The sequence below is a fragment of the Carassius auratus genome, chromosome 9 (assembly GCF_003368295.1).
Source record: "Carassius auratus strain Wakin chromosome 9, ASM336829v1, whole genome shotgun sequence".
Taxonomy (NCBI): domain Eukaryota; kingdom Metazoa; phylum Chordata; class Actinopteri; order Cypriniformes; family Cyprinidae; genus Carassius; species Carassius auratus.
Window position 1 is genome coordinate 5,196,343 of NC_039251.1, and position 16,080 is coordinate 5,212,422.

At 33.5% G+C, this 16,080-nt stretch overlaps 1 protein-coding gene across 1 annotated transcript; it reads left to right on the plus strand.

Moving 5' to 3' along the window:
* Window positions 1-84: 84 nt before the first annotated feature.
* Window positions 85-15,941, plus strand: fancb (FA complementation group B). Its single transcript, XM_026271062.1, has 11 exons — window positions 85-181; window positions 1,298-1,332; window positions 1,428-2,360; window positions 5,145-5,294; window positions 5,593-5,685; window positions 5,967-6,095; window positions 6,200-6,375; window positions 11,141-11,526; window positions 13,094-13,322; window positions 14,155-14,524; window positions 15,523-15,941. The coding sequence occupies exons 3-10, from the start codon at window positions 1,461-1,463 to the stop codon at window positions 14,522-14,524; spliced, it is 2,433 nt and encodes an 810-aa protein (XP_026126847.1). The 5' UTR covers window positions 85-181; window positions 1,298-1,332; window positions 1,428-1,460; the 3' UTR covers window positions 15,523-15,941.
* The last annotated feature ends 139 nt before the right edge of the window (window positions 15,942-16,080 follow it).

Genomic DNA, 16,080 nt, shown 5'->3' on the forward strand with positions numbered 1-16,080 from the left:
TTAAATCTTCTCACAATATCGCGTATTTGTGAAACACTGATTGAACAGCAGGACTGTTCCTTTAAGAAACAACCGGAAAAATGCGAACGGGATGTGCGTCAAATGCGCGCGCACTTTGAGGAAGAGAAGTAGCGTTTGAAACAGACAACAATGTAAACAACAAAGATTAATTCACGCGGAGGTGAAGTATAAAACGTTTTTTTGTCATAAGATATTAATTCCTTATCACTCAAGTTAAAAGTGTATTAACATTAAAGGCAGAACTTTACTGTAGTATCAAGTTTGTGTGTCTGAGGTAAAGATGTTAACCGTTTCAACCGTTGCTGAATAATACGTATATTATATTAAATGTTATTATTTTTTTATATTTAAAAACATTTTAACTTATAAATTAATTTCTACAGCAGTTATATTCACAATGAAACAAAAAATAACTAGTATTCCCTTTATTAGGATTTAATACAAGGAAATTGCTAATTAATAGCTGTATTAATAGCTGTATTAAAAAGCCTCCAAATTATTAACATGTTATACAGATCTCATTGATTTACATCACAAACAGGAGGATGTCTTTAGATAAATGGGTGAATGTCATTGGTGTCCTGTACATGATTCATTTGCAATGATATCTTAACATGAAATTGACTATGTAAGGGTTATATTAGTCTACGTTTTTATATTCATAACAAAAGCACCCCTTGGTTCTTTAGATACCTTTTCTAGATTTTCTTTGGTTTTGTGTAAGAGGATGCATGCTGTTTTGGATCAAAACCTTTCATCAGAAAAAAAACAATTTTAGTGTTTGCAAACAGTGGTGAAGTTTTTTTTGTGTGCAGAGTCTATCTGGTGGCAGAAAATGACAGATTTAAGACCCTTTTCCTTCCACTTGTTCCTGGTGTTTTTCTGCCACCACAATGCACGCGCAGCTGCAAGTGATGTAACTGTGACGTCTACTCTGAATTGGTCTATTGTGAGGGTTGAAAGACACTCTATGCTGATATTGACCCAGATCAGCATCTGCGAAAAGAAAAAACACTGAGTCTAAATAAATCTGAGCTGTTTTTCCCCCCTATATATTCTTACTATATCAGACGCCATAGAAGAATGATGCATAAAATGTGAATCTCATGCACAAAACACATGCACAAATGTTTTTAGACTTTCTTTTATGTTTCAGTCTAAAGTTTCAGTAACGGTTTTATATTGCTTATTACACATATCAGGCTTTACTTGCTTAATCCACCAACTTTTCATCATTTTTAATAGTGAACCAAGTTTTTTTTTTTTTTTACTTTAGGATTTGGACACCAAACCCAAATGGACTCGGCTTTTGTGAGTTCATCAGTAAATTTTATTAACATATGTTGAATATGTAAAATATGTTGACGAATTTCCTTAAAGATTGAGGTTTCTTTTAACTTCTCCAGGTTTTCACTTGAGTTGACTTCTAATCAAAGGTGATGGCAGAAGAGCGGTGTGTCAAAATGCTTGCGTCTAAAGGAGAAGTGCTTGCTTTCCAGTGCAAGAGTTTCAGCTCAAAACCCAGAGATCGTGGCAAAGGCTCGGAGGTTTCTTTCTACAGTCTGTGCTTCACCCGAGACTCACACAGCTTCTCTGTTAGCAATCGTAACTCGTCTCTGATCCACAAGGACAGCTCTGCAGAAACAGACGTCGTTTACTGTTGCTCCGCTCTGGATGTTCAGCAGAGACAAAAAGTGCCTTGTGTTTTACTGAGAGTGTGCAAGAAGAGGACGTCTGCTTTTAAATACATGCTTTACTCTGTATGCACATCCACAGATGTGAAGCTTCACGCTGAGTTCGTGTTGCCGTACGAGATGAGAGATAATATTTCAATATTGCTCGGCCCCACGTTGATTTGGAGTCATGAAAACTCAGTTTTTTATGCATCCTCGCAAACCAGCGGAGTTAAAGAAGTGCCAGTCCAAATCAAGGTCAATTTTATTGGTGAACTTCCCCTTCGCCAGAGAAAACTAGTGATTCAAGGAGCACAGCATGTGACGAGTGATCAACCTAAAGTGGAAAACATACTGTATTTCATTGAAGACGGACGAAGCTTGGATTCTGCATGCCTTGTGCCTGATGCCTACAGCTGCGTGATCCAGTGCATGCTGGTTCTGTCGGCTGAAGAAGTCGACGGCGGATTGAGATCGGCTGTTTTGGCGGCCACAAGCATGAAACAGCTGGTTCGTTTTGAGAATGGACTTCCTCTGGATGTTTGTGTCCTTCCTTACGAGCGACCGCTGAGTATTCAGATGATCCACACGCTAAGAAACGACGCTCTCGTCGTCGTAACCTTCGTCGAGGGAAACGTCTGCGCTGTGTGGAAAGACACATTCCAGGTGAGTGTTTATATTTGGGGCTAAAATGTAGCCTTGCATCAGTGTCTCATCAATGGATGCTCTGCAGTGAATGGGTGCCGTCAGAATGAGAGTCTGATAAAAACATCACAATAATCCACAGCACTCCAGTCCATCAGTTAACATCTGGAGAAGACAAGAGATGAAACAAATCCAGTGTTAAGATGGTTTTAACTCAAATATGAGTCTATAATAACACTTCCTCCAGTGAAACAGTGTTCTGGTCTGAATCAGGAGAGAGATCTGCACAGATCAAGCAGCGTTTAATCAGCTCTAAACAAATATGTGTCTGGATTTTGATGTGAGAGACAACAGGAGATGCACTTTTACACTGGAGGAAGTGTTATTATGGATTATGGACTCGATGTATTTTAGTTTAAAATGCCTTAATGCTGGATTTGTTTCAGCTTTAGTCTTCTCCAGATGTTCACTGATGGACTGGAGTGCTGTGGATTATTGTGATGGTTTTATCAGACTCTCATTCTGACGGCACCCATTCACTGCAGAGCATCCATTGATGAGACACTGATGCAGTGCTACATTTCTACAAATCTGACGAAGAAACAAACTCATCCTAATCTTTGGTGACCTGAGAGTCAGAATTGTGGTGCAAATAATGTCACAGTGTGCTAAAAATAAGTTATTTTGCTTAAATATGAGCCTGTTTTATTTTTTTGCTTTTGAACACAAATAATGATCTGGATGTGTTCCTTGAAAGCCTTTGCCAGATTATGCATTTGGCAGATGCTTTTATCCAAATGATCTTTCATTGCATTTCATATTTCATTAGCTCATGCATTAGCCTCTAATTGTAGGTTAAGCTGTTATCATCCTGAAACAGTGATTATAATTTTCTTTAGATGTCTTTTTAACAGAGGTTAATTCTAGGACGGTATTTGATGCGTCTTAAGCAGTGGTTCTCAACGTTTTTGACTCCCCATTCATTGTTTGAGACCATATTTGAAGGTATTTGTCTAAAGCGTCCCAAAATGTATTTGGCATCCTCAAGAGCAACTTCAGATTGCCGATACGCTTCTTTAAGAGGCTTGACGTGTTTAATAAGTGAAAAACAGGAAGCAGACTGTCAATCACAGCACAGATGTTCACTGTACACTTACTGATGGACGATATTAAAAGCTGTTTGCAGGAATTGCATTTAAAGGTTATCGTTCATATCGGAAACATTTCAGAGCTGCAGAAAATGTCAGATTATTTATTATCTGTTATGATGTGTTTATCCAGGAGCTTGAAGAAGCGACGTCCGGTAAGAGTGTTTTCACTGGAGTAAATTTTGGCACGTCCTGATTTTGCCAAGTCCGATGTGTTCCTAGGTCAACATATTATGTTGACCCTGGAACAACATTTTACTCCAAAAATATATTCTTAACCATATCCCTACACCTAAACCTAACCTTAACCATGAGTAATCCCTAAAATCAGAGGAAATGATAGATGAATGACACTGATGTACAAGCACCAAACACTGATTTTAAGCATAAACTTCACAAAATCTATAAACTGGTTCTTCAAATCTGATTGGTTAATCACAATGTTGTTCCAGGGTCAACAACAATGTTGTCCCAGGAACATGTCTCACTTGGTAAAATCAGGTTAGGCTAAATTTTGGGTCTGTTTTACGTCTAATAAAGTTTCTGTTGAAAATGCATAAATAATAAACTTGCACCTACTATATATCCTGTACTCAGAAGATGACAGCGTGTACAGGAAGCCTGTTAAAGTCATTGGGATATTTATTGTGTCTAATTTACGTTTTTGTTAACAGGTGATGATCCTCGTTTATTTTAATGGTTTCTGACCATTTAAACTTTTCTATAACCTTTTTTCTTCAGTTCACTCGTATGAAAATATTTTTCAGGAAGGCCATTTTTTTTCCCAAGATAAACATTAAAAACCTTTTGTACTATTGTGTTTTTTTTTTTTTTACACTTTTTTCCCCTCGATTAAACCTTTGCATGAAAAGTAGTTACATTACAAATAAAGCCTAATTTTATATACCATGCATTAAGAGCCAGGGGTTGAAAACTTTTTGAATTTGAAGATTAGGGTAAATTTAACTTATTTTGTCTTTGGGAAACATGTAACTAACTTCTGTAGCCTCTGAAGGTCAGTACTAAATGGAAAAACAAAAAAAAGATATTTAGACAAAATAAGAAAAATGTATACAACATAATTCTGTTCAAAAGTTTTCATGCCCCGGTTAATGCATGGTTTATGTTTTGGTGCATCAGTGAAAGTTTGAACCTTGTGTAAAAGTTGCACACGAGTCCCTCAGTTATCTTCAGTGTGAAAAGATGCATCTTAAAATCATACAGTTATTGTTGGAAAGGGTTCAAATACACAGAAATGCTGGAAAACCAAAGAATTTGTGGGACATGAAGGATTTTTCTGAAGAACAACAGGAAGTTTCAGGACAAACGAGGGACTCATGAACAACGAACTATCACTAAACACAAAAACAAACAGCTGTGGATCATTCAGCTAACAACACATTATTAAGAATCAAGGCAGTGAAAACTTTTGAACGGGGTCATTTTTTCCTCTCGTGGACTATACTGTGTGTAAACATCTTTTATGTGAAATATCTTATTAAGGAAAGTACTAAATCAATAACATGCATTTTGTATGATTCCTTCTTATTTTGGTAAAATAAACATTTTGCAGATTCTAAAAGGGGGGGTGTAAACTTTTGGCCTCAGCTGTATATAGCTCCTGCACTTCTATAACTAATGGCGTTCTGTGTTTCAGATGGCGGGGTGTTGGACAGGAGTGCGTCTGCTGCTCGTCGATGACTTTATGGGATGCGGGACGGATCAGATGCTCTTAGTGTTTGAGAGTTCGTCAGCAGAACCGCTTAGCAGCTTTCTACTCACTGATCTGTGTGCCGTCACTTACTCTGTGCGTCAACAGCTACAACTATCAGTGCTCCTCAACTGCTTTCTCTTCAGGACCAAGCATTATATAATGCACATTCAATTTTATCTACTATTTAGAGTTTGATTACATGCACATAATACCTAAAATAGATAAAAATAATATAAGTCTATCTATTTTGATTTAATAATTATGCATGATTAATTGCATTTAACAAAGTTTCTTCTGGCTGTCTGCAATACACACAGGTTGAGAAGCACTGATCTCTGTTTCTAATGCATCTGATTGAGTTTGCTGTGTGTTAACTATTAATGCTCTGTAGTGTGGCCAATCAGACGGTGAGGAGCTGAACACATCAGACACAGCGCAGGAGAATCACCTTCTTATGGTTCAAGCCTTAGAGTCCAGACTGCAGGTAATTAACAGACTCATAATCAGTTTCCTTCCCTCAACATGGGGTCAGGAGAGCTTTCAATCAATAAAAAAGGAACTGGCGTTAAGTAATCTGATTAGGTATCTCACATTCCTTGAAATTAGTTACCTCCAACACCGCATGTTAGTAGTTATTGACAAAATAGTACATTTTGAAACGCCCTAGTGACCTTTTTTTTTTCTGAGAGTGTGGCATCTAAGCTTGATTATTCCTTTCAAATATAACATGCATGGTTGTCTGTAATTGGTTTGCTGTGTCTTTAGAGTGGCCTGAGCGTCCTTGAAGACCTTCAGAGTGACGTGGAGGTCAAAGACCGACTTCTACAGCAGTCATTAGTGGCTTTAACTGATCTGGTGTCGGGCAGAGAACATGCAATCTCCTCCCCAGAGCAGGTTCTTCAAACTTTCATGATAAAAATGGAGTAAAAGTGCTTGAGATTAAAGTAGCAGTCAACATTTTAGCACTCTTTAGATCCAGTCTGTCTGTGAATGTTCAGGAAGGGCTTGTTTCTCTGTGGGATGAAGATGACGATGATGATGGTGCTGGAGATGAAGATGATGATGGGATGCAGACTGATTGTGCTGAAGCTCCTCTGAAGATGCACAGAGTTTGGCAAAGAGTCATCGGACAGAGTTTAATCGTTGGTGTTGTTCTGACATCAACAAATAACACGTATGTGATTTCCTACGTTTTCCTAATAAAATGCCTTAAAAAAATCTTAAAACGTTCTAACATTTTCCCAATAAAATTCCTTTAAAAAAATCTTAAAACGTCCTAACATTTTCCTGATAAAATGCCTTAAAAATTCTTAAAATGTCTTAATATTTTCCTAATAAAATGCCTTAAAATCTTAAAGCGTCTTAATGTTTCCCTAATAAGATGCCGTCTTAACGTTTTCCTAATAAAATGGCTTAAAAAGTCTTAAAACGTCTTAAAGTAATGTATGTATAATTGATGTAAAAATTGATAGCCTGGATGCACTGTATGTCGCTTTGGATAAAAGCGTCTGCTAAATGCATAAATTTCTAATTTAAATTTAAAAGTTTTAAATGTAAAAATTTTATGCTAAATGCATAAAATTCTAATTTAAATTTAAAAGTTTTCCTAATAGAGTGCCTTAAAAGTCTAAAAGTGTCTTAACGTTTTCCTTATAAAATGCTTTAAAGCATCTTAATGTTTTCCTAATAAACGCTTTAAAGCGTCTTAACGTTTTCCTAATAAACGCTTTAAAGCGTCTTAACGTTTTCCTAATAAACGCTTTAAAGCGTCTTAACGTTTTCCTAATAAAATGGGGAAAAAAAAGTCTTAAAGCGTCTTAACGTTTTCCTAATAAAATGCTTTAAAGTGTCTTAACGTTTTCCTAATAAAATGCTTTAAAGCATCTTAATGTTTTCCTAATAAAATGCTTTAAAGCGTCTTAACGTTTTCCTAATAAAATGGAAAAAAAAAGAAAATCTTAAAGCGTCTTAACGTTTTCCTAATAAAATGCTTTAAAGCATCTTAATGTTTTCCTAATAAACGCTTTAAAGCATCTTAACGTTTTCCTAATAAACGCTTTAAAGCGTCTTAACGTTTTCCTAATAAAATGAAAAAAAAAAAATCTTAAAGCGTCTTAACGTTTTCCTAATAAAATGCTTTAAAGTGTCTTAACATTTTCCTAATAAAATGCTTTAAAGTGTCTTAACGTTTTCCTAATAAAATGCCTTAAAAAATCTTAAAGCGTCTTAATGTTTTCCTAATAAAATGCTTTAAAGCGTCTTAACGTTTTCCTAATAAAATGCTTTAAAGTGTCTTAACGTTTTCCTAATAAAATGCTTTAAAGCGTCTTAACGTTTTCCTAATAAAATGCTTTAAAGTGTCTTAACGTTTTCCTAATAAAATGCTTTAAAGCGTCTTAACGTTTTCCTAATAAAATGCTTTAAAGCGTCTTAACGTTTTCCTAATAAAATGCTTTAAAGCGTCTTAACGTTTTCCTAATAAAATGCTTTAAAGCGTCTTAACGTTTTCCTAATAAAATGCTTTAAAGCGTCTTAACGTTTTCCTAATAAAATGCTTTAAAGTGTCTTAACGTTTTCCTAATAAAATGCTTTAAAGTGTCTTAACGTTTTCCTAATAAAATGCTTTAAAGCGTCTTAACGTTTTCCTAATAAAATGCTTTAAAGTGTCTTAACATTTTCCTAATAAAATGCTTTAAAGTGTCTTAACGTTTTCCTAATAAAATGCCTTAAAAAATCTTAAAGCGTCTTAACGTTTTCCTAATAAAATGGAAAAAAAAGAAAATCTTAAAGCGTCTTAACGTTTTCCTAATAAAATGCTTTAAAGTGTCTTAACGTTTTCCTAATAAAATGCCTTAAATCTTAAAGCGTCTTAATGTTTTCCTAATAGAGTGCCTTAAAAAGTCTTAAAGCGTCTTAACGTTTTCCTAATAAAATGGCTTAAAAAGTCTTAAAACGTCTTAAAGTAATGTATGTATAATTGATGTAAAAATTGATAGCCTGGATGCACTGTATGTCGCTTTGGATAAAAGCGTCTGCTAAATGCATAAATTTCTAATTTAAATTTAAAAGTTTTAAATGTAAAAATTTTATGCTAAATACATAAAATTCTAATTTAAATTTAAAAGTTTTCCTAATAGAGTGCCTTAAAAGTCTAAAAGTGTCTTAACGTTTTCCTTATAAAATGCTTTAAAGCATCTTAATGTTTTCCTAATAAACGCTTTAAAGCGTCTTAACGTTTTCCTAATAAACGCTTTAAAGCGTCTTAACGTTTTCCTAATAAACGCTTTAAAGCGTCTTAACGTTTTCCTAATAAACGCTTTAAAGCGTCTTAACGTTTTCCTAATAAAATGGGGAAAAAAAAGTCTTAAAGCGTCTTAACGTTTTCCTAATAAAATGCTTTAAAGTGTCTTAACGTTTTCCTAATAAAATGCTTTAAAGCATCTTAATGTTTTCCTAATAAAATGCTTTAAAGCGTCTTAACGTTTTCCTAATAAAATGGAAAAAAAAAGAAAATCTTAAAGCGTCTTAACGTTTTCCTAATAAAATGCTTTAAAGCATCTTAATGTTTTCCTAATAAACGCTTTAAAGCATCTTAACGTTTTCCTAATAAACGCTTTAAAGCGTCTTAACGTTTTCCTAATAAAATGAAAAAAAAAAATCTTAAAGCGTCTTAACGTTTTCCTAATAAAATGCTTTAAAGTGTCTTAACATTTTCCTAATAAAATGCTTTAAAGTGTCTTAACGTTTTCCTAATAAAATGCCTTAAAAAATCTTAAAGCGTCTTAATGTTTTCCTAATAAAATGCTTTAAAGCGTCTTAACGTTTTCCTAATAAAATGCTTTAAAGTGTCTTAACGTTTTCCTAATAAAATGCTTTAAAGCGTCTTAACGTTTTCCTAATAAAATGCTTTAAAGTGTCTTAACGTTTTCCTAATAAAATGCTTTAAAGCGTCTTAACGTTTTCCTAATAAAATGCTTTAAAGCATCTTAACGTTTTCCTAATAAAATGCTTTAAAGCGTCTTAACGTTTTCCTAATAAAATGCTTTAAAGCGTCTTAACGTTTTCCTTATAAAATGCTTTAAAGCGTCTTAACGTTTTCCTAATAAAATGCTTTAAAGTGTCTTAACGTTTTCCTAATAAAATGCTTTAAAGTGTCTTAACGTTTTCCTAATAAAATGCTTTAAAGCGTCTTAACGTTTTCCTAATAAAATGCTTTAAAGTGTCTTAACATTTTCCTAATAAAATGCTTTAAAGTGTCTTAACGTTTTCCTAATAAAATGCCTTAAAAAATCTTAAAGCGTCTTAACGTTTTCCTAATAAAATGGAAAAAAAAGAAAATCTTAAAGCGTCTTAACGTTTTCCTAATAAAATGCTTTAAAGTGTCTTAACGTTTTCCTAATAAAATGCCTTAAATCTTAAAGCGTCTTAATGTTTTCCTAATAGAGTGCCTTAAAAAGTCTTAAAGCGTCTTAACGTTTTCCTAATAAAATGCTTTAAAGCGTCTTAACGTTTTCCTAACAAAAAGCTTTAAAGCGTCTTAACGTTTTCCTAATAAAATGCCTTAAAAGGAGGGGGGAAGATAAAGTCACTGATTTATTTAAAGGGGATTTCTGAAAAGATCCGATTAACCTAAATTAATTTTCTTGCCAAGTTAACGATGAAATCTAATGAACTAAGTAAAGTGTTTGTAGGTTGATTTTTCTCTGAAAAGTGTGACTCTGTGCAGCTCTCAAAACAAGATGGTTTCTGTTTGTTTGAGTCCTAGACTTCATGCTAACAGAGAATGAGAGCCAATATTGAAGCTGAATCTCATTACTGTACAGTTATCAGCTATATTCACACTCAGGCTGCTCAGGGTAATAAGACACTGTTACCATAGAAACCAGACCGCATGCAAAATGAGTCTGTTTTTAGAAATGCTGCTGTGTTTGTTCCTCACAGGACCTGAAGGAGACCAGCTAATCATGAACTCAAAAACTGCTCGAAATCTGTTATGTTAGACTAAATCATCTCTGTCTGATTGCTTTCATACTCACAAGACACAAGATGATTTACTAATATCAACTGTTGTTCAAACTTCAGTTCAAGAAACAGAAACATTTTTTGTATATCTGTAGGTAAATTTAGCTTTTTATGACTATGTACTGTTATATTGGTACATATTCTAAAAAATGAAAAAATATGATTCTTCCTTGTGTTTATTTAGAAAACTGTGAAAATAAATATATATTTTAATATATATTTTAACTATCTTTTTACTGTATTTTTTTTAGACTAAACATTTAGAATCTACTTGTAAATTGACTAAATTTACTTTTTTTTTTTTGCATCAGTATAACAATACATTAAAACCAACATATTTACCTACAAATATTGTTTTTGCAAAGCATTTTAAAGCGTCTAAAATGCCATGTAGGGACATTTTTTAGTTGGTTACTGAAATAGATTAACTTTTTTTTTAAAGTTTAAAAGTGAAGTTTTGCTTCCTCTGGTTTCCTTTTATATCTTATTTTACTATCATTAATATTTTATTAAAGTTTTGTTAATATTTGAATTCAGTTTAGTTTTCATATATATTACAAATGTTATTTTAAAGTTTTAGTAATTTTGTGTCTTTGTCATTTTATTATTTCAATGCTTAAATTTAAACAACGAAAATTATATGGTTTTTTTTTTTTTTTAGTTAGTTAACTTTATTTTATTGCAACAATGACATTTTTTGTGGTTTGTAGTTTGAAATGCATTTATTTTGGATCAAATGATGCTTTCTTTGACTGGGGGAAAAGGGTATTATGTGTCCCTGGAGCACAAATGCAGTCATAAGTAGAACAGGTATATTTGTAGCAATAGCCAGCAATACATTATATTGTCCAGGGTCACATTTCAGATCAAATGCATTAATATCAAGTTATCATAATTCTTTTCTTAATGTTTTGTAGGTCTGTAATGGATATTAGTGCATCGATTGTGTTGGATTCTCATCAAATTGGCTCAGCTCCTGTCCTGAACACTAAGACTGTGATCCTGCCCTATCCTGTCGCTCACGGCCCGTCGCCGGTGAAGATCAGACGCTCTGATTGTTCTGCTGACAGCGGCGGATCAAGACTCGCCCTGGTCGCTGTGACTGACGCGGCTCCTTTATTAACCTCGGGCTGCGTCAGATGTCCCATCATGCTCCATTACAGCTCCAAAGAATCACTCAGATCTGCTGGGGAAGAATCTGCTCGGGTTTCTCAACACTGCGGGCAGATCTCGCTGGATCTTAAAGATATTTCCATGGGAAAGTTGGATCCACGACTGTTACAGGAGCACAGACTCAACACAGGTCAGAAAACGGCATTATGTGTGGTAGATTATAGTGCGGATAAACACAGATATATCGGCCGATAATTACTGATTACTTAAAAACAGCCGGTGATCAGAGCTGATTACACCCTGTCAATCAAAAAGGGAGAAATAACAAATCAGACTGAAACTCACGTGTGAAGTAAATGTGTTTTGTGTGGAATTTAGGTCTGTCAAAGTTAACAAGATAATGCAAACTCTCATAACATATTGATGTTAGTTTTGACCTGCAAGAGATAAGTTTCTTAAAATGTTTTATAGTTGTTTTGTAAGTGAATGAAACTTTGCAAATGCTCTAAAACACGCAAAAGACACTTTATTTATTTATTTTTTTAAACATTTATATCCATTTCGTATTCGTGTTCATTTTATGACCCATGTATCGATGGGCTTTTGTCATTAGATGGTAAAAATAAAATCTATGAAATTATACTGTATGTAACCCTGGACCACAAAACCAGTATTATGTGTAAATTTTTTGTAATTGGCTGAATAAATAAGCATTCCATTGATATATGGTTTATTAGGAACAGACAATATTTGGGAGAGATACAACTATTTAAAAATCAGTAAACTGAGGGTGAAAAATATCTAAATACTGAGAAAATTACCTTTTAAGTTGCCCAAACGAATTCTTAGCAATGCAAATTACTAATCAAAAATTACGTTTTGATATATTTGTTGTAGTTTCGATAATCTTGACCCATACAATGTTTTTTTGGCTATTGCTAAAGATATTCCCCAGCGACTTAAGACTGGTTTCGTGCTCCGAGGTCACACATTAGTGTCAGAAAACGTTTATTTTATTAAACTTTTATTAAATATTTAGCCTTTTACCAATATCTGGCAAGCTTTTGAGGATTATGTTGCTAAACATGAATATATGCACCTATTGCAGCATGAAAGTAGTATCATTTTTATATTAAATTTTTATCTGAAAGTAGAAGATTATACAAGTTAAATGCATTTATTTAGTTTTCATTCATAGAAATAAATATGTAGGTTTCATAAATTTGGAGCAATCATAAGTTATGAATTCAAAGGAATTTAATTATGCTACATTAATTCCAATTGAATTAATACTGCTAATTTTCTGATTATATTTTCTTATAAATGTAATAAAATAATACATTTCTCATCAAGTTATTTAGTGTTCACATTTGGTTAGTTAGCCATTAAAACATTAGCTTACACTAGGAGCTTATTTTCTCTTAATTATATATGTATGTTTGAATAAATCATTAAGACAAGCTTTTATGAAAAATGTGCAACTGAGTGTGATTATTATATGTAAAAATAAATAGTGATTAAATATCGTAGTTTGGGATCTGTTGTTAATTCTAACTTCTAATATTATAGTAATGTACCAAATGAGTGTTCCTGTACAGTTTTCAGCATTACATGGAAGAGATTTTTGAATCTAATTCTGGAATCTAAATTATCGGTTTCAGTATCGGTATTGTTATCGGTTCCAGGTGAATCATTTATTACGGGTGCATCTGTAGTTTCCATTCACAGAGGTGTTCTCTGATGGTTTGTGTGTTCAGACGAGGCCAGAGAGGATCTCTTCAGCCTGCTGGCGCTGCTGGACGTGTGGTTTTTCCAGCTGGAGTGTCAGGGTCACACTCTGGTGGATGTGCAGGGCTGGTTGCAGGACTCGCTGTGCTTCAAGAGACTTGAGATCGACCCACGCTTCACTGTAGACCCCTCGAGCCTCAGGCTCTTTCGCTGGGAGCAGAACTCACCGTTTCAGGGCGTCTTGAGCGTCTACTGCAGGTGAAAACATGGACAATCAGTTTGTTTCAGTCATGTGACTTTCTGCACATCTATCAAATTTAGATACACTGATACCCAAAAAAACTCTCAGAGATATTCACTACAACATGCCAAAATAAATGTTTGGTTTAACTTGCAGAAATTATGACAGAAATATATTACTATTATACAGCAGACGATACTTCTTAAATTAGTAATAATAATAATAATAATAGAAATGATTAAACTATTTTAAATAAATTTCATAGGCCTTATTGTTTTATAAAGTTTAATAAATCATTAAACTCCAAGTTTTTATTAATTAGGTGTTTATTTTTAAAAAAAAAATATATTTAAACAATTTAAAAAAAAAATTGAAATATTAAATAAAGGACATTTAGAAATTACGTTTTTGTTAAACTTTTAATAACTGTGGAAATTTTTATGATTTTAATTCATACTGGAAATTTTTATGATTTTAATTCATACTGAATTTTTAATGTAACTATTATAAATGCAATCTAGAAAAAAAGTATTAATTTGTGAATAAATAAAATGGAATTCACATATGGAAACAAAGGCAATTGCTTTTTAAAGAACTATGAACTATTATGTTACTTTTAAGATGTGCCTTTTTTCATGTGGTCACTGAACTATTGTTAAGGCAAAAAAATAACCATTATTTCTTTTAAAATGACATGAGATTAATAAATAATTACAAAAATTTAATTCATTTCAACTAAAAGTTTGTTTCACGGGAAGATTTTTAATTGAACGACATGAACTTGAGAACCCCTAAATCTCTTTGAAACGTTGCTGTTCGATGAACATGAATTGTTGTGTTCTGCTGCAGAGATGAGCTGAGTTTGCTGCACTTCCTGCACTCTCTGTGTGACTTCCTGCCCGTGTCACATGATGTGCAGCCGCTGAGGAGGCCGAGGCTCTGCGCTGGATCTCTGGCTCAGACTCTGCAGATGGAGATCCAGACCGTGACGCAGGAGGCATCTTCAGCACTGCGCTCTGATGAGGGAGCGAGGAAAGGAGAGGCGGAGTCACAGACGCTCCACACACTCAGGGAGGAGTGGCTTAAAGAGCGGGGGCGGTGCATTGAGAGGCTCCGCCCCCTGGTAGCTGAGACACGATACCGCAGACTGATAGAGCGCATGATTCATGCACAACTGGATGCTGATGAAGCCGCTCTGATGACAGCTCCTCGTCTGTAGGTAAAGAAACCTCAAACTCACCGCTCCACTGGTCCAAACCCGTGGGCTGTTCTGGCAAACTTATAAAAATACCATTTGAAGTACGCCAAAAACATTTTCTTCATGTGCAGCTCTAAAATTTAATTTTAAACATGTTATGGTTAGTCATGTGACATGTGATGACCAATGACGTTTGTCTACAGCGACATCAGATCTTTTGTAATTTGATTTAATCTTTTTTAAATTTAGATGTCAGAGCTGTGGTCCACTTTTTAATTTTCAGCTTTAGATAAATTTGTTTATTTTTATTTTTATTGTTGGTTTTAATATTTATTGTAACTTTTTATAAATAAATGTATATTTATTTTTATTTCAGTTTGTATTTAGTTATTTTTTTAGTTTTATTTTATTTTAGTGATTTTATTCTGCATTATCAGCTTTATTATTCTTTTTTTTAAATGTTTATAAAATGTTTATTATTTTTGTTTTTCATTATTTTCAAATTGCTATTTCGAATTAAACTAAATGAAAACTAGAAAAGTGAATCATATTTGATAAGCATAACTGAAAGGTTTTCATATTTCATCATAGTTAACATCTATTTTATTGCAGTTTAAAATAAATGTTTTTTCTATATTGTTTTAAGTAATAATATTAACACTTGTTCTGTTCATCAGGCAAAATTTCACTACTTCAGAAATGTACAAACCTTTTTTTTACTTTTTTACAAAGTTAAAATTATTATTATTTTTTTAATAAATGAAATGCATATAAATAATATTAAAATTACACTATTGACAAATATGGTGCCTTCACTGAACTCTTAAAGTAAAAACAACAGCATATAGGTTTGAGATGTCATGAGATGAGTATATGATTTCAGAATTAGCATTTTGAGTTGAATTATTCCTTTAAAACAGTTTGGTAAAGTGGTAGAAGAAGCACAAAGAGCATCACAGCCTGATCAAGTAAATCAAGTAAGCCATGTTACTCTGAATAAACAGCTCTGTCTCTTCCAGCTGATCTTCTTTGGCTGTCGATCTGAATCTGTGCTGAATGATGAACGTCTCTCGTCTCTCGTCTCTCGTCTCTCGTGATCTTCTGCTGGAGACCGTGTCTGGTTTGTTCCTGCGGTTCTCCAGGGCATGTCCACAGGAAGCACTTCATCTGCCCTCAGAGCAGAGAAACACAGATCCTCCATCACCACCTGCGTCTCACTTCAGCAATTATTGCTGCATTTACTGTTAAAAATAAACGCTTGGGTGCAAAACGCCTCAAAGAATATTATTCTTTTGTAATATAAATGAGGTTCTTTATGCTGTATTTCAGTCTTTCTGCTACATTATTTGCTGTTGTTACTTGTGGAATTTAATAGCAATTTAATATGTAAATCCTATACTGTGTGTGTGTATGTATTTATCTCAAATGTATTTGTTTTTTTTTGTTTTTCTGTTTTTGTTTTTTGTTTACAGTATATAAATAAACATGCAGAAATACTAAATATATATATATTTTTTATTATCATTTAAACCTTTAAAGAATTTGTGTATATGTATTTGAAGATGCTATAAAAAAAT